This window comes from Mandrillus leucophaeus, unplaced genomic scaffold (genome assembly GCF_000951045.1).
Source record: "Mandrillus leucophaeus isolate KB7577 unplaced genomic scaffold, Mleu.le_1.0 Scaffold1111, whole genome shotgun sequence".
Taxonomy (NCBI): domain Eukaryota; kingdom Metazoa; phylum Chordata; class Mammalia; order Primates; family Cercopithecidae; genus Mandrillus; species Mandrillus leucophaeus.
This window is the reverse complement of record NW_012099333.1, coordinates 721,282-740,632: the sequence shown is the minus strand read 5'-3', so window position 1 is coordinate 740,632 and position 19,351 is coordinate 721,282. Positions and strand designations below refer to the sequence as shown.

The 19,351-nt window shown below is 42.0% G+C and overlaps 1 protein-coding gene across 3 annotated transcripts in view; it reads right to left on the bottom strand.

The window, feature by feature from the left end:
- The window catches only part of TFAP2B (transcription factor AP-2 beta (activating enhancer binding protein 2 beta)), a 28,972-nt gene extending 16,271 nt beyond the window's left edge, over positions 1-12,701 (bottom strand). The window contains exons 1-4 of one of the 3 annotated variants that reach the window (XM_011993727.1): positions 12,394-12,572; positions 9,252-9,278; positions 7,558-8,016; positions 2,771-2,831 (exon numbers count right to left, since the gene is read on the bottom strand). In XM_011993727.1, coding sequence (XP_011849117.1) covers positions 2,771-2,831; positions 7,558-8,016; positions 9,252-9,278; positions 12,394-12,474 — 628 coding nt within the window. In that variant the 5' untranslated portion in view covers positions 12,475-12,572. Of the gene's footprint in view, positions 1-2,770; positions 2,832-7,557; positions 8,376-9,251; positions 9,279-12,393 lie in introns of those variants that run through there. The other 2 variants (XM_011993733.1, XM_011993723.1) reach the window with 2 other exon arrangements.
- Positions 12,702-19,351: the final 6,650 nt, after the last annotated feature.

The window sequence follows — 19,351 nt, the reverse complement described above, 5'->3', positions numbered from 1 at the left end:
CCGCCCACTTCTGCCATGGAGTTGAGACTAGGCAGCTTAATGGGAGCTCTAATGGGGCAGCTAAGAGGAGAGGGGCCACGGTCCCTGCCGATTGCATTAATAGCTCAAAGGGGGCCAATACAGAAAATTAGCCGTAAACGAGCTCTGGAGATCTTCAAATGAAAGAGCCATTTATCACGCTGGCTACCTTCACTCCACTCGTTTGCTCTCTCTACTGGGAACAACTCATTTCCTCTTAACTAAATTACTTCAGAAATGTCAGCTAAGCCCAGATAGCAAACATAACAAGAGAGGGAGCCCATAATCTATGGGGTGATATAAACACAGGTGAAAAATTAGACTGGTTAGATTTTAGAAGGGGCCTTGCCATAATTGGAGAAAGAGATATAGAGATAGAAACATGTATCATTTATGCCTAAGTCTTCCAGCTTCATAAACACAGGGTCAGAGACCCCCAAACCTAGACCACTTGCCAATCTTTTATTAATGAGGTAGCATTTTTTCTATCTGCCTAAAAGCCCATTAGAAAATACATTAAGAAACTATGCCTTCTTCCAGGTGCTGAAATGTGGAATGTTTAGTTCACAAGACTTTCTCACCTCTTTTACAGAATTAATCTCTTGGAAACATCTCTCATAATTGGGGAGATGATGAGCAAAGACGGGAGCCTAGGGTGCAGGGAAGGGGCCAATGAACCCACCACAACTTTAAGTGGCTTATAGTGAGTTAGAAAAGTAAATCAACCTTGTATTCTTGTTTTGCCTATGGCTCTCTAAAGAAAAAAATGACGTTAGGATCTTTTCTTAATGTAATAAAGCAAATATGTCAAATATTAAATAATGGAATTGACCTACCATTTCATCATATTCATACCACACTCCCGAATCAATTAAAGTAACTGGGATGCTACTTAAATATTTTAAGCTGCACATTTTTTAAAAATCTGCACATTTGGGAGGACATAAAATGTACTCTTGTGTTTCCAAAAACAGAACCATCAACTTTAGTCGTCATTTTCCTTTTCTTATTCCTGGAGACAACCTTGCACATCGATATTCACATTTCACTGACAAACATATACAAGCTCTGAAACCAAAGCATCCCACATCTAAGAATATCTCCAGCTCTGTTTTGCTAGGCAAGCTAAGTTACAAATATTTTTATTGGACCGGCTATGAATAACATTTCTGATTGGTCATCTGCTGGGCATGTTCCCCTACCAGCCCAAATGATGTTGCTAGGATACAGAACACTGAGCTAAGTGGTTCTAGCTTTCCATGAAAAGGGAGGAGGAACTAAAACAAACCGAAAAAAGCCAATGGAGAAGCTCCTCCCCGACCCCACCCTAATCAACCAGCAATTAACAGAAAGAAGAGACCCAAGAGAAAATGGGAAAAGTGAGCTGTCAGCACAGTTGCGAATTTAAGCACCGAGCCTAGGTATCCTAGCAAACCCAAAAGCTGGCATTAAAAGCCAAAACAATATTATTTAAAGACAGAGAGAGAGATGTTTGAAGCAACCATTAAAATAAATAGTTTTGCCCCAAACCTTACTATACTTCGGGATATTCATTCCAAGGCCCAATGGCATCTTTAGTACAGCTTCCCCCACCTACCTTTCAAAGCTACTCTTCCTGCCTTTGTAAAAGAAGACAATTTAGAATACCTCACCCTGTTTGGAATCCTTATTCCACAACCCTCCTACTATCCCATTTGAGTCTGGATGAATTACTTCCCAAAGCATTTTTTCTTTTAATTGTTTTTGTTGAATGTCAAGTGGCTCAAGTGAATCATAAATGATTGAAAGCTGGGGATTGTTGACACTAAATATAGGGACAGAATTTCTCCAGCATCCATAAGAACGGGTTACAGTATTAAAATTGTATCTTCAAATGCCAGTTCCTGTGATAATTAAAGATTGCCCTGTTTACACATTTAAGCTCCTAAATGTGTGGCATGTGAGTGACATTCAGGCCTTTCAGCAGCTACACTAATCGCCAGAAATTCTCTCAGTGACTGTCAGAGAAGAGAAGAAAAAAATTAAGCAGCTGCAATACGCCCAAAATGAGTTATTGTAATTACATTTAATTAGTTTAATTAGTTAATTATTTTGCTTACAGCTGTACAAGAGACTGCAAACATTTGTTAATATCACATGCCCTTTAACAGTATGGGGTGATTCCACAGTCACACTAAATCATGAATGCATATGTAGGAAGATTTAGAAATGTGCATAGGCTGTCTCAGCTTCTCAGGATGCGCATATTTAGCAACACATTTGGCACAATGAAAAAAATAAATAAATAAAAAACAACATATAAAACATAGAGAACTGGGAACAAAATTACCACCAAAAAATCAAATACAAAACGAAGAAAGAGCTGTCTCAATAACGTAGGATTTAACTCAGCAAACTCCAGTTATCATTGAAATAATTGTAGCACCTTCTTGAAACCAGTGTTTACCAGCCAATTCCACACATGATAATAGCTCAATTATTTAAGATGTATCGAGAATGGCTACCAAATATGCCATAAGAAAAATTGCAACAGTCTGTTTCACTCATCTGAGTTTGTGTCTGAGGTTTTCATTCTCCCTTGCCCAACTTCCGTCTTCCCAACATGCCCTTTCCCTTAGTCTGACAGCCATTGTCCTATGATTGTGAACATTTATGTCTTGTCAAATAATGAATTTCCCCAAAGTGAAAACTCATCATAAAGACATTAATGCACGAGAAAACTTTGCTTACTTTTGGGGGGAATAATCCATACCTTTTTTAATGACAGACTGGTCCAATAGATTCATGCCGCTGTTATTGGCATCTTCAACTGACTGTGAATATAAAAACATCACTATTCAAATTGACTGGATATTAAAGAATTGTACACATAAATCATGTTATTCCAAACTGGAACTTCTGTTATTTCCATTTATATTAATTCACAAAGGGCTGTTTTATTATTATTATTACCTCCAAATCGACATAGAAATGAAATTTACTCAAATTATAAATTTTTCCAATGGAAGAAGTGGAGAAAGAAAACTTTGAGAGACATCTGGGATGCAACATTGGTTTAGTTATTACATAAAACATAGATATTAGACAGATAAACCTTTATATTATTTGCTCTTATGAATCGTAAAAATTTGGCAACAGCTGACAGATTTTCACCAATATTAGTAAGAGCAATTTGTGTTTTCCATTCTATCCCAGTGCATCTTAACCCCAGAGCCATTTTACAAATACATAATAGTTTACATTATGGGATTTTAATTAAAGTCTGAGCAATTTGGAATGGAATGCAAACAGCAACACATAGGAACATGTTTGCAAGCCTCTAGGACTGCACACCCATTACAGTCCATACACGTTCCTGTAGACTATGAGCTTCTTGCTGCACAATGACAATCTCTTGGAGGAACCTTCACAATTTACCCTTCCTCCCAGCCCTGCTGATGCTGCTTCCCAGCAAGGAGCACACCTGCTATGAAGGCAGTAACTACAGACAAGCAGACACACACAAAGGTCTAGATCCTCCCAGTCAGTGCCTAGGTAATTGCAAGGAATGTTCATCTTCCGTGCCACAGTTTCATTCCAGAGAAGGAAAGTTTTAACTCTGAGCACTGGTAGCACTTCTGAGAGGAAATAGCTGTTGGAGCAAGTTTCTTACTGTCAGAATACACATGAACAGTTCTGGCTGTGCATCCCAGGGCGTCCAAAAGCAGTGAGTTCCCTTTCTCTCCCACCAAGAAAATAAATACTAGGTCTTTCTAAAATCTACAACTACTTTCTTGATCCTTCAAAACCTAAGTTGGGACCAAATTGTTACCCACTTTATAGAGAAGTAAAAAGCAAAGGGCTTGAGAGTGAGGAGGTGTTTTCACAGCACTCACACCCACTCATGCTGCATCCTCAGAGAGTGAGTTCATCACAAGAAAAAGACTGTCTACCCCAAACAAGCAGCACTTTAGAAATGAGATGATCTAATCGTAGAGGGGGCATGTTGATTTGTTTCTTTTCATTTTTAATAGTCACTCTTTTGTTCTCAGAAAGGTGAGCAAAATTGTTATTCTCTATAGGAACTGTTTTCCTTGCTGCAACATGCCATGCACATCTTAAGAAATAGTAAAAAGGTGTTTTAAAAATATTTCATGTAAGTTGTTCATAAATCCTCAGGGGACCCTGCCACACACAAACACACACGATTCACACCTTTCTATGATCATGTGTATACAGTGACAATGTTTCCAGGCACGACAGAAATATTCTCCTGTGCCGTGAGCAGCCAGACCCTGACTTACACTGACCTGGACCCGGGAACCCCCACACCTTACCCTCACTCTTGTACGTAAATATGTATAAACGCCTCATCAGCGACGTGGGGTAGTTGTGGTAGTTAATGAGAAGGCTCTTGTCTGATTTTCTATCTAATTACGGCCGCCTGCTGGGTTTTTGTACAGGATATTCACGCAGCATGCTGGCGCTTAATCGTCACAGGGAGGATCGTAAAGATTTAATTAGGACTGCATGCGGAAGCGCAGAAAAACAACTCAGACTCGTAATTACTAGACTTCTTTAGTTAAAAGTGATACCAGGGGTTGCTTTAAGACACTCGGGTGTGTTTGAGTGTGTGTATGTGTTTGGGGGGGAGTTGACTTAACATCCTTATATGCTCATATTCTTAGGTGCTAGAGGTAATGGGAGGTAAGAGAGCAAAGGTGGGAAGAAGAAAAGAGGTGTACATGGCAACTAAACAAATCCCAAACTAGGTATCATTTCACTCCCTCTGTCTCTCTCTCTGTAGGTGTTTTCCTGAGTTTTTAACACTTGTAGCCCCCTCCCCAACACCACACACACACACACACACACACACACACACACACACGAACGCACGCGCGCGCATGCACAATGGGTGAAATGTAGCATACCCAGAACCCAAACAGCGATTTGCTAGTTTAATAGCCCCTGTGAGTAAATTGAAATAGAAATTGACAGGGTTTTATAGTTTCATTTAAAAAAATATTAGAAGCATTTGGTTAATTAGCTCTCCTCCTTCTCTTCTCTCATGGTGGGGGCTGTGGCCCTGAGTGTGTGCATCTGGGTCACACAACAAAACCCTCAACCCATAGGCAGGGCAGCACCCTCAGGGTCTGCCTGCTCCCTGGCTCAGGGGGATCTGGAACACACACGAGGTCCTTGAGATCAGAACAAGTGACTTTAAGATCCAGGCCTAGGCACTCTCTGGTCTTTTTAAAGACTGGACCAGCACAGGCTACCCATTCTATAGCTGCAGGGAGTGTTGAAATCCCGACCTGCTTGTGTAACTTTAGCCCCCGTACCCCAGATCCCTAACTCAGAAAGGGATCCTTCTGTATTAAGCAGATGAGTGGAAGCCTCTGGATTCGAGGCTCTGGTCATGGAAACATAACCCCTGGTCTTTGTCACCTGCCCTGCATCAGTCAACTTCACCCTGGCCTCAGGAGGTCTGTCATCACTGCGGAGACACAGAGCGTCCCTGTCTTTGCTGTTTCTCTCTAGGGACAGGAACAGGGTGTGTCCCTTGCACTACAGGGGTCGTCCCAAGAAGATCCTGAGGACCTCCCGGCAGGTGATGGGATGTGATTAAGCAGGGGAGGAACAGGGTGGGGTGGGGTGAGTGGGGAGCCTGCAAGTGCCCCTGGTCTGCTGCCTGCTGCTTTTCTCCTTTCAGCTCTCCACCTCTGTGGTCTGTATTCCCAACAGCAACAACTTGGCCCTGAGGTACTGTGTTCACACAAACACTCTAAATCCTTTCCGATGCTTTGACAAGACTATTCTCCCAAATACTGATCTGGCCCTGTTTTTCTCTCAGACTTTGCATTTCACCAAACACAGTAAACTCACTCAATTATTTCTTTAAAAATATTTAACTAAAGAAATCTGCTCCTTGTTTTGGGGGAAAAATTCCTGAGTTCTTCGCTAGAGTCACTCAGCCTGCAGGGTGGTGGTGACAGGACCGGCATTAGCATCACCAACAGTAATGGTGATGAGTTGATCTACTTTCATTATCCAGCACTTTGAACCATGCTCAGAAAGGTTAATTTAAAAACTTTTCCCCCCGAGACACATATTACCCCATGCATTAAAAAAAAAACTATTAAATATTTCCTTTCTCATATGATATTCTGAAATGAGCAGTATCTCTAGACAGGGACAGTCAAGCTCAGTTAAATCAACAAAACCATCATTACTCTTATTACTATCGGTAAATCCAGCCACAAATCAGGTAATTCCATCTTTTCTAAAAAAATAAATAACTGAATTTCTTTTAAAATAATAAACAATCACAGACCACACAGACAGCATTTGATGCTGTCACCACATTTTACCTGTTTAAAACTATTTTTTTTTTTTCAGCAAGGTACAGAAGAATCACTCATGCACCCTTTTCTCTTTCCCATTTTATTTTCCTTTACTTCAGAGGTATGTCAAAGGATGCATAATAGATACAACTAGGACAATGAAACTGAAGTGTCAATTACATACCTGTAAACTATACTTATCTTTTCTGCAGACTATTTAACTTAGGGTGCAAAAGCAGACCTGCTCAGAATCACCCAAACAATTTTTAGGAATAATTTCTTTGATGTTTCTTTGTTTAGTTTAACCAAGTATTCTCAACCAAATCAGGCTCCATTGTGTAGACTGCAGATGGGATAGTGGGTGGGTAGGGGGAGTGTTTTGAGCCTTTTGTTTTAAGAAATAAACACGTGATGCCTCTCAACTGGGATGATGGCAGTGAGGAGAGAAGAGTGTTAATATAGGCGGAGGCCAGGAGAGGGAGGTGGAGAATATTACACTACAGTCACTTAATGAACCAAAAAGTGAAAAGAATTTCCAAAATGGTATCTACCATCATGTACTCCTGAAGTATGGCTTTCTGAGTTTCTCCTTCACATATGTTCTATTTCTCAGATGACGACTGCAACTCTATCTTGGAAAAAAAGCTCTGTGGCTTATGAGACATCCAAGGCAAAACCTGGCTTAGATGATCATAGCTCATTGTCATGCTTAGCAAAATCTTTGCACATCCAGCAGCAACCTCTGGAGCTTACAGAGGCCCCTGGACCTTCAGGCTGAAGCTCTAGCCTCTAGGCAGCCAGGTCTTCACCTGTCAAGTCAGCAGGACAGCCCCACTATGGGGTGTGTGTGTTGGTAAAGAAGGGGTACCAAGCTTGCTTCCACAAAGCACTAGAGAATATGCAGGAGATGGTAGCTGAGGCAGGACAAAAGCATTCGCCTTTATTCTAATAATCTTAAGGTACCAAAACAAATACATATTTCTCTTCTTCAAGATTTAATTTCTCGTGGTTTGGATTATCATAATTAGACCTCTGGAAATCGCCACTATAGAGCCATACATACAGACATACATAAACAGTTCTATATCACTGTCTAGTCCTGTTCTAAACATGGGAACAAACTCCCCAAAAAGAGACAGAGCTGCCCTCTCCTGCCCTCCCCCCTCCTGAAGCATTCCTTATTCGTGGTCTTGTTTGTTTGTTTGTTTGTGGTTACCTGGACGTCTTCCATGCCGGGATGGCCGAGGCCGTGCAGCGAGAGGCTGTCACCCATGCCCGCGTCCAGGCCGTGGTGCGCCGAATGCAGCAGCACGTCCGGCCGGCGGACCGAGTGGTAGTCCCTCCGGGGGTCAAGGCCCGAGAGCTGGGGCAAGGCGGCCCGAGGCTGGGGCAGGAGAGATCCGGCTTCCGAACCCACTTCTTGCCGCTGTCGTTGCCCCCAGGGATGCTGCTGGGGCTGGTGCAGTGGGTTCAGGGAGTAGGGGTCGTTGACGTGGGAGTAGGGGTCCTGGCTCTGGTGGTAGGGGAGCGGCTGGTAGGGGGGTGGAAAGTAGGGCGGCTGGAAGTCCGACGACGGGGTGTGGGACAGCGGCGGGGCGCTCGAGTAGGGTCCTTGGGACACCGAGCCCAGCTGGGAGAGCCGCGAGCTGTGGCTCGGGACACCATCGTGACGGTCCTGGGAGCGGAGAGAGGAAGGGACAGAGAGCGAGAGAAGGAGACAGAGAAAGAGAAAGAGACAGAGGCAGAGAGAGACAGAGAGTGACAGAGAGGAAGAAAAAAAAAATACAAGTGACAAATGGAAGAGCCCGGCTTTTGTACGCTCTTCCCGGGACAAGGGAAGCAAGGATCTGAAACTTAGACCCCCCCCAAGTTGACTCAGAGGGCCACATGATTTCAGCAATTTCAAACCCGAGGCTTGGGGAGAAAATGGGAAAGGAATCACCCACTTGAACATTTTAGCCGCCTTTTGGGGAGTGCAAAGCAGGCAAAAGGCAGGGGTACAGGAACAGTTTGTATGGAGGGAGATTCTAAATGCCTTAACTAAAATTGTAGGAGTCTTACATAAGGTGCTTGCTCCTCTGGGTGTTTTAAATTACTTTTTTCTAACTCTTCCAGAGGTCCAAATCACAACAAATAAAACTTCATAGTATTTGCTGTGCTACTCCCCCTGATTAAAAACCAACTTCTGCCTTTGCTGGAAATGCAGCTGGCTGATCAAGAGGAGCTTTCCACACAACCCGATCATTCCGCGAGCTCCAAGGAATCAGCCTGGTCTGAGTTCCCCGTCACTCCTCCCTCCCCAGGAGAAATTAAAGAACTTAAATAGTATTTCATTGAAATGGATCTCATTCGAAATCATATCCTAAGCCCATGTTGAATTAAGTTGAGTTGTGGTTCACAGGAGTTATTTCTAAGGCTGTTTTTCTATATCTAATGCTGTTATACTCAGGGTGTGAAAATGAAGGACCTAAAGTTGGGGTGGGGGGAAATAAAAGCCCAGACAACTTATTCCTGGTCCTATCTGGAGTGTGAACTAAGTGAAAGAAGAAGGGGGAGGTGTGTATGGGGGGGGGTGGACTTTGTTTCTCCCTCTCCTCTGTGGAACTCCCCATGGTTCTTTTTGCAGAAATAGTCACCTAAATTTCCAAACTGCAATGGCAAATAAAAAGTTTTTCTTTTTGACCTCTCCCCTCCCAGCTGACTCATGGAGCTCAGACGGAGAACACACAATGCAGAGAGAAGCAGCTGCAGCCTCGTCCAATTATGGTGCTAAATTACCAAGCCAAAGGCGCTCAAAGGAAGACAGAGAGAGACAGAGAGTGTGAGACACACACACACAGAGACGCAGAGACAGAGAGACAGTGAGAGGAGGGAGCATGCAATTCTGGTAACACGTGAATCCAAACTCACCATGGATGAATAGGTGTGGACTAACATCTGGAAAAAAAAGCCTGGTTACTGCTCAAAATCAAACAATGATTTAAAAAAAATCAAGGAGTCCAGCAGAGAAGCGAGCTGGACACAGGAGCTGAGCTTGATGTGTTTCCAGGACAAGCCATCAAAAAAAAAAAAAAAAAAATTTCACTCCCCCCCCACCCCAACAAGATTGGCGATGCCTATCACACACAGACAGAACTATTCATCTGTCTCTTTGCTGTCTTTTTGGCCTCTTTTCTTCTGTCGTTCTTCGGGGCTCCAGATGCAGTCCTCTTCCACCCGAAGCTGGGCTCAGACTGCTCGGGCGCCCCTTCCTCCCTCCGCTTGCCTACACCGCCTCATAATAATTGATATTCATGACTATTAATATTACACGAGTACTTTAAAGGGAGAATGGAGGACAAATGGAGCGTGAAGCAGCAGCGAGCGCAGAGCTCCCCTACTATTGTAAATGACGTTCATTCAGTGGAGAATTACTAGATGTAATCAGACGAGGGGGCTGGCAAAGGCAGACTGGGGAAAAAGTTTAGCAGAAAAGAGGCAGAACTTCAATTAACTGTGCCGGGGACACGAGTAAAGCAGCCCCTGCTCCTTTGGACAAGGCAGTGAGGGAGAACAGTGCCGGGAGGTTGTATAGAATGGAGGTGTCCTCCTACCTGGAGAGAGACTTTCCTAATCGGAGGAATTGATTGCCCTGGGCGCTTTGTGTGTGGATTACAAAAACAAAATAAAAAGGATTGCTTCATCATTTGGAGGCGAGAGAAAAGAAAATTGGTGGGCCTGGTTATTTACAGTGACTTTTGCAGACTTTTGCTAAATGTGGAAGATTATGCTCATTTGTTAAAGGACAGACGCGAGACGTAGGTTTTTCATTCCTTGTGCTGCCTTTTCCTGTTCAGTGCTCACATAGTTTGCGATTTTTACCTCAATTTAAAACATAAGCCATCAATCTTCAAATACACTAAACTTATCCTTTCCAGGCAAAGCCAGGGGCAACAGAAAACCTTTTTGGATGTTTCAGGAACCCGTTCAACTGGCCTGACTGCCATTTCTGTTAAAGTTCAACCTTAGTCCAGACTTAAATAGGCTCCTTCCACCAAGCTGCGGATTCTGTTTTTTGAGCAGAAAATTTAGGCAGACAGGACTACCTGTAATATTCGCTCTCTCCCTGTTTCTTTCTCTCTCTCTCTCCTCTCTGTCTCCCTCCCCCCTTTTCTCTTCTCTCTTCCCTCCCTTCCACTCCACCCCTCCCTCTTCCTCTCTCCCTCCCTCCTTTCTTCTCTCCCTCCCTCCTTTGCCATTTAGCTACTTTACTTTCTGTAAAGAACGAGCGTTACCCTGGTTACTTTTTAGAACCCACTGAAATGCCTCTACATACATATACCTTGAGCTGTTTTCACCATGGCCCCATGGCTGCTAATGTCATGCCCACTTTGGGTGCCAATATTCTTTAGGACAGTTCTAGCACCTTCGACTCTACCATTATCCCGCCTGTTAAGGAAAGAAAAGGAGGCCGAACCGAAACAATCCCCACCAGGCGCGTAGGCGCGGCTCTTGGTTACAGTCGATACACAACCACAAAGAGGAAAGGAAAACCCCAAGCATCATTCAGCAACAAGACGAATCTCTCTACTCTGCGCTCTCGCGCTCTCTCTTGCTTTTCTCCCTCTCCTCTCTTCTCTTCTCCTCCTCCTCTCTCCTACACACCTCCATACATACACCCCAACTTTAGGATTCAGGGAGCGCAGGAGGTGTGGGCGCCGGGCGCTGCCTGTGGGCGCTCGTCGGAGCCCGAGTCCCGCAGGAGCTTGCCGGCCGCTCCTGTGAGTCGCCCACTCTTAGGATCTTCGAGGCGGCTCCCCGCTGGGCTTTCAGGAGCTGTCCCGATCCGGAGGAGTCGCGTGTCTTTCTCGGCTCTTTGGGGAGCCTCTGCGTCCCTCCACCTTTCGTCCGACCAAGTGGCCCACGCCCGCCACCCGGGAGTGTGCTTGTCTTCCTCCCTTTTCTCTCCAACTTTTCCTCTTAGCAATCTCCATGGCCCGCTTCGCCCGTCTCGACTTCCCCCCTTTTCTAACTCCGCTTCGCCTTTCCTTTCGCCTTTCTGAAGTTTTTATTTCCTCCCTCGACGTCTCCGCAAAGCCTTCGCTTCCTCCCTTACCCTGGCAACCACATAGGGCTGTCCCAGGCCATTCCGCTCAAGAGCGAGGCTCCGCGGGCTTTCCGGTCCTCAGCCCGGCCAGCCGCGCGCCCCGCGCCTAGCCCGCCTGGCCCTGGAGTAGCGGAGCCGCCCGGCCTCCGCTTCAGCCCTCGCCCGAGCCAGAAAAGGGCATTGGCGAGCGCGGCCCCGGCCTCGGAGGCGGCTGGCGTTCTCCCGGCTGGGCGCAACTTCTCCTGTCGCGGAAGAGTTGAGCGAGACTCAGCGCTAGAGACCCGTGCACATTGAACGTGGGCAGAAATTTCTGTGAAAGATGCCCAAACAGGGGGCGGCTGCGTTCTCTGTTTGGACGCACTGACCCTCAAGGAAGCAAAACACAAGAAAATAGAAAATAATAAACTGCTACGATTCCTTCGATTTTGCTCTATCCATCCATATCTCCATCCGTCTATCTACCTCTTTCCCGCTAATTCTCTGTCCTCTACTTGGAACCATTTGTTATCAATTTCAGAGATTTTATTGAAAATAAAAATTAAAAGCCCGAGTCTGTTACAAATGAGGCTTGAAAACCCAATTCTCTTCCACACTTAAAACGAGAAAAGTCCCTGCCTTTATCAGAATCTCGATTTTCTCTGACAGCATGCCCACATTCAGTAGCACCACATTCCCCATCAGAGCTCAAAAGGGTGGGGTGGGGTGGGGGGAGGCGAAGAAAAGAGAAAGAAAAATAAAATAAATTAAAAAATTCCTAAATTAAAGTTGTCAGATTTCAACCTTAAAGTCCCTTTTCAGAACAGCGAAGCCTCCCCTAGCCAGCTTTTCTAAAAGTTAAAGAAAGATGAGAAAACCGACCGGAAACCTACGAGTAAATAGCTTTAAAATACATATCAGTTGGGGTATCAAGAAGCTCAAATTCTCTATCTGCAAAGCTCTAAGATGCATCTGGGGATGTCGACTCACCTCATAGATATCTTCGTACTTGACATTCTCCACGAGCTTCCAGAGCATGATGGCAGCCTGGTCTCTAGGAGGTGAGTGCATTCATGTGAGGAGCAGATGTCTGGCTTCTCAGGACTCCGCTGTCTGTAATGATCCATCTATAATTGGAAATGGGGGATACACACCAAATCCGACGCTCCTCTCCCATCGCAACTTATATCTGTTGTCTCAAACAATAGGCTGGACAAGTAAGCCTCAGCAAAGAGAAAAAACATTATTGCACACACAGGAGTTAGATGCAACCCACAGACATATATATTATAAAAATCATAAACCCGTATTTACACCCAGACACCCACATATAGTTATATAAGCACCTCTGGGTCACACAGTCTGCAGACTCCAAATGTGCATTTAACAGAGAGTTGTTCAGGGTGATTAATATAATATATACATTTTAAAACCTCTATATCGAAAATGACAAATCATTGTAGCCACTAACTGAAGTCTTTGCAATTCATAATGAGAAACTAGGGGCCATCAGTCCCCTATTTTCTATGTAGATTTTAAAGGGGGACCATTACCAAGATTTTAAAACACAAAAGCTCCTTCCTATTCATGTATGTTCCAGAGGAGAGTATTTTGAAAGACTGGATACGGGGGATTTGAAGGACTATCTCCCTGTGTTGATGGCTACACAACTTTTTTTTTTTTTTTTTTTGGACTATCTCCCTGTGTTGATGGCTACACAACTTTTTTTTTTTTTTTTTTAACTTTATCTCTGTCACCGTAGAACAAAAAAGCTAGCCACCATTGGTGACCATTTCTAATATTTTCTGGTCGTTTTGCCTAAAACCTTTGGAAACTTAAATACACCTCAGTTTGTCCTGCTTGTTATTTTAGGTGTTGTTTGTGTGCATTTTCAAGGGATTCCATGCACCATTCCTCTTGGCTGGAGTCTCCATTTTATCAAGTTTTTTTCAGATGTTAGAGGCAACATATGCACACATACACAAAAGGTTAATTCTGAGCCTTCTTTGCAGAGGCAAAGGACATTTTATATTTGCATCTGTTGTGTATGACTTGTAAGTGGTTTTAATCATGGAGAGTCAAGAAATGGCCACCCGAATCTTTGAAAAGGTTTAAGCAGAATGTCTTCAAAGAGATAGTGAAAAATATTTTCAGGCTTGTGGAGTTTTTTTTTTTTTTTTGTATAATTTTTCTTACTAAGGTGATTCATATAGTTATTTAAAAAAGAAAACATCATCAGCAACAAGAACAATATTAACCAGACTTCGAAAATGGGCACCTTTTAAGGCGCAGGGATTCTGAATTTTGTAATGAAATGAATACTCATCTGTTCCCCCCTTCCCCTTCCCCTCTGTTTTTCTACTCCCTTTCAGGGTTCAGAAAGCTCCTCACAGCCGGGAACAGACGCCCAGAAGAGGATCTCTGCCTCTGGGACAGAAGAGAAATGCCAGGAGGGACCGAGGAGGGATGGGGCAATTTGGGGTGGAAGTTATTAAGCGTGGTGAGAGTGAATCTGCAAAGGATGATTGTCTTTAAATTCAGGACTGCTGTGTGCAGCTCTGCGCGAACAGAGATGGACGCTCTTTGAGTAGAGGGCTCCGGACAACCGTGTTGGACGTCGATTCCATCAAAACCAAGGAGAAGCTTCACGAAGTGCAGAATAAACAATTCTGCAGATTTTTAATTTAATTTTTAAAGATAAGTCAAAGGAAAAGAACACAAAGAAGGTGCTTCAGAAGGAACTTCAGAAATAAACCCTTTATTTCTGGTTGAATTTTTTTATGTTTTGTCTTTCTGTTTCTCCTCTTCCTCCCTCCTTTTTGTTTTCCTTTTTGCTTTCCTTCATTTTCCTTTTCCTTCCTTCCTTTCTCCATTCCTTTCTTCCCCTTTAAATGTTAACCTTAAATCATACACAATCTATACAGATTTTTCACTAGGAGCATCAGCAAAGATATTCTTCTTTGCTTTCGGAGCTAGTTAGGAGATGGGAAGGGATTCTTCCTGATATTATTGTGTGTTGAGACTAGAAACGGGTTCCACACCCCCTGACTTCTAGAACTAAAATCAGTGCGAGATCAATACTCTGAAAGATAAATATTATAGACTTGGAAATCCAGATTCTCCAGACACAAGACATTTCATTAATGGAAATAATTGTTTTCTCCCTTTCAAATCAATAATTCTATCATTGTTATTACCTAAAGATCATTACAACCCAAATAAAATGCATTTGGAAAAATCTTACTTTTTTTCTCTAAATGCTTTTAACAGCTTTTAATATCTTTTTGGTATATTATTGCCTAGTCTAAAATAAATAAACTCTGAGATTTAACAAAACAAAACCTGCAAGAGATAATTTTATATATAAATTAAAATATATATAATGTATTGTGTTAGTATAACTATTTTATAGCCTTATATATGAATAATTTCAAACTTTTCATATGTAATTTTATTTTATGCTAGTATTAGGTATTTTTTAAAGTGGAAATAATCTTGAGATATTTGGTTAAAATTTAAGTTATTTAGGAAACCTGAAAAATAAGAAATCTGGTTTTATTAATAATGAGGTATAAACCTAAAAATATACACATATAGAGAATAGCCTTCAAAATACATAATCATAATTAAAATCCTAGTTAATTTTTTAACGTGGGCGTTATTCGAAAAATTCTAGACATTACATTGCAAGGTAAACCGTTCCCACGGAGCGTTCAGTCATTGAACGGGCAACAGCGCCCTCTGTCGGAATTTTGTAGACGCAAACCCTGCAAGGCCCCTTGATTTCTTTTTCGGCAAAGGTTTCTTTCCGTTCTTGAAAACCTGTGATTTCTCGAGAGGAACATTGTTAAAGTTCACTTCTTATGATATTTACTAATTTTAAAAACGATCGTTCCAGCGTCTAAAAAGTTCAAACGCCAAACGAGCAATAAAAGCTCAGCCACTACGGAGAAAATTTTTCCTAACTTGAACCTACCTCTGTTGCTTTTACTTTCTGTTGCCTTTCGAGTTATCACCCAATCACTTGACGTAGGGAAAAGATTCCCGCAAGAACTCAGTAAATGGAAACACAAAGGCAAAACAAACTCTGGATTTGAAGGAAATTAAATGAGTAGAATATGCATTTTCCTCGTTATTTTATCTTGCTTTATGTCCGTATTTCTTTTTCAGGATACGCACATGCTCGCCTAGGTGGAACGGCGCTGGAGACATCCCAGATAGTTAACACTCGTGCTTTCCTCTTTCATTTATATTTATTTCAGTTTAAAACAGCAAAGATATTTTATTCATACCCTCTTTTTTCAGCCTCAAATAGAGGGAATAGTATTCAGTAAGTGTCGGAATATAATAAAAAGCAAATGCACCCAGCATGAAGCCCTCTGCTGGTGATTTTCGAAGTAGGTTTAGGACTGTTTTTTTAAAAATGTAACAGAAAAATATCATTATTAAATCAAGGTCAACTAGGAGCACTTTCATGTCTTCTTTCATCTTTCTTCTAAAAATCTAATTATGAATTATCTAAATTTATTTGATTTTCTTCCTTCCACTAGTCCTCACCTTTGCACCCATGGGTTAAGACTCCATGAGCTATCTTCCTTTGCAGATGCCCACTGTACCACCTTTTCTTTTTCTATTACACAATCTCCCTGGGTGTCCCCTTTCCATCTACCCAAAACACAAAAATAATAAAGTTAGAAAAGTCAAGAATTAGAATTATTGTGTCAAGTTCGCACCCTGGACTTTCTCATTCTAGGTGGTGGGGCAAGCTATACAATAGCCTGAGGTTCAGTGCACTGAACTACAAAATGGAAATGATTGTGAAAATTTATTAAAATAATACCAGGGGAAAAATACATGTGGTACTATTGCTTCGTAAACAATTTAACTTGTTATCATTGTCTCAAAACACTTAGGAGGGGGTCAGGAAAGTGGAGGCTTCTAACAACTAGGGCTTTGCAATAAGCTCCTGGTTAGAAAGTGGAGGTGGGAAACACAACGAAGGTCTTCAGACTGTGTACTCTATATACTCAACACTTTGCCCACAGTCTCATGATGCTGTCTTCCTTCTTTCCTTCTGAAGTTAAGAAGACAGTATTTTTGGATCATTGAGTATTTCCAGGGTTATTTTTTATAGTCTTGGATTTGTAAGTAGGCAAAGGAAAGAAGAGAGAAAGGAAAAACTGTCTTACTTCAGCATCCTCAGATATTGCCCACCTTTTACCCATCAGAAGCATTATTGTCCACTGAGTTGAATAATAAGACATGACATCCATATAACAGATCTTGATAAGTTAAAAAATGATAAAACATGACAGCTCCATTTTTTATTGTTGCAGTCTGGCTCCTTATTTTCCTACCATGTTTCTGTCTTGAAGCTTTCTAGTGATTTTATTTTTTTGAAAGATTCGCTATGTGTTTTTATCATCAATTTGGAAACAAAATGTTGTTGAATGTCTGAAACTACAATTTAAGCGCCTGCCTTCAGATTTATGGGGCTTTGATACCATATAGGTTTCAGTGACTTGGTATGAGGAAACAAAATACGAGGGACTAATGTGTGCACAGGAGTGTTTTTAAAAAACGAAATGTGGGTGGGGTTATCTTTGGATTGACTCTTCATAATTATCGAGATTGAGGCAAGCACTAAAAAGGAAACAGCATTTCTTACTTTAATCATAATATTCAGTTGATGGTACATTTGTAAATTTGTAAAAGATACTGAGTTGAAATCACTTGTGAGAATAAAAATAACTGTAACTGTGAAAACTCCTCCTTTCTCTGGGACTTTTGAGAAGCAATCATAGTTTTATTATATATTTTAGATGTCCTGAACCCCTTAAGCTTTTCTGTTTAACTGTGGGGGTATGAAGTGGCCAAGGGGATAGTTTTGAAATTTCTATCCCTTGGAGATAAAGAGGTTAAGGACTGGAAGATGAGGGGCTGAAGTAAATGATGCAAACAGCCATGCAACAATTGTTTTCAACACCAATGGGTATTTCACATACAAAATGTGAGAGGTGTGTGTCTCCTCTGCCATGACTAATGCAGGAGGACAGGTACTTTCATCATTGTGGATGTTTTCCATATTATTGCTTTAAGAAGGAGCAATCTTGAAGGGTGAGAAAACTAAACAATTTGGCTTCAAAATGCAACCAGTAGACCAGTACACATCTGTGAGGAAAAAAATTTGCAAATAAAGACTTCGAAAGATGTAGAGCAGAAATATAACCTTTAAAGCATGAATAAACACATACAATGCATAGCATCAGAGCTGAAGTGTCTCATAAGTACAAGGGACATTTGGGAGAAATTAGCATTATATTGGAACTACTTCTTAAAATTCATGATTTGGCATTCTGATAAAAATAGGGAAGGATCTTCATTTTATGCCTCTTTTTTATTTCTTTGATATCAGATGAGTTTTTCACTTGCTGGTTATGTTCCCTTGGGCAAGTCCTCTGACCTTTCCAGGTCTCAGTTTTCTCATAGATAAAATGAGGAGAATTCGGCCAGAAGCTCACGCCTGTAATCCCAGCACTTTGGGAGGCCGAGGCAGGTGCTTAACCTGAGGTCAGGAGTTCGAGAACAGCTTGGCCAACATGGTGAAACCCCGTCTCTACTGAAAGTACAAAATTAGTCGGGCATGGTAGCGCACGCCTGTAATCCCAGCTACTTGGAAAGCTGAGGTAGGAGAGTCACTTGAATCCAGGAGGTGGTGGTTGCAGTGAGCCAAGATCACGCCGTTGCACTCCAGCCTGAGGGATAACAACAAAACTCCATCCAAAAAAAAAAAAAAAAAAAAGGAGAATATACTAGGTGATATTCAAGCTTCTTCCTTAGGAGTGGACTTTATGAAACTGATAAAAGCATTAAGTAGTAATTAATTAAATTTTTTATTTTAAATATTGCTCTTTTGAGATAGAGTCTCACCCTGTTGTCCAGGCTGGAGTGCAGTAGCAAAATCACATGAATACCGCAGCATCACCCTCCTGGGCTCAATAAATCCTCCCACCTCAGCCTCCCCAGTAGCTGGGACTATAGGTGCATGCCACCACACCTAGCTAATTTTTATCTTTGTAGGAAAGGGATCTTGCTATGTTGATCAGGTTGGTCTTGAACTCCTGGCCTCAAGCAATCCTTCCTCAGCCTTGTGAGTCACCGGGACCAGTCAAAAAATTTAAATGAAAGTGTTCTTTCTGAGCATGTTGCAGCAAACCTCATCTTTCTGGAACCCTCTGTGAGAGAGTTTAAAAGAATTGGTCCCAATCTTCTAATAAATGGTAATCATGAAATTTTTTTAGGAATACCATCTTAGAAGAAAGCAAACAAAGGAAAGATAAGAAAATCATGTCTTAGTTTGTGGAGGCTGCTATAAAAAAATACCTCCCAGCTGTGGCAGGAAGCAAGATGACCATTCGTTCCTATTAATTATGCTGCCATTAGGACAGAATGTAAGATGCTTTTAAATTCTTAATCTTATGTGTTGTATTTCTGAACATTTTCTCTCTTTCTCTCCTTTTCTTTTGTTTGTTTGCAATAAAAATAAGTTTTTATGTATGGCCAAAAAGAATACCTTAGAATGGGTAATTTATAAAGAGCACCATCTTATTGCTAACAGTTCTGGAGTTTGGGAAGACCAAGATTAGTTAACCAGGAGATTCAGTGTTTGGTGAGGGCCTGTTCCAATAGATGGTGGGTGACTTCTGTGTGTCCTCACATGGTGGAAAGGCAAAAGGGGCAAACAAGCTCTCAGGCATCTTTTATTTATTTATTTATTTATTTATTTATTTATTTATTTATTTATTTATTTTTTAGATGGAGTCTTGCTCTGTCACCCAGGCTGGAGTGCAGTGGTGCAATCTCGGCTCACTGCAACCTTCACCTCCCGGGTTCAAGCGATTCTGCTCCTCAGCCTCCCTGAGTAGCTAGGAGTACATGTGCTTGCCAC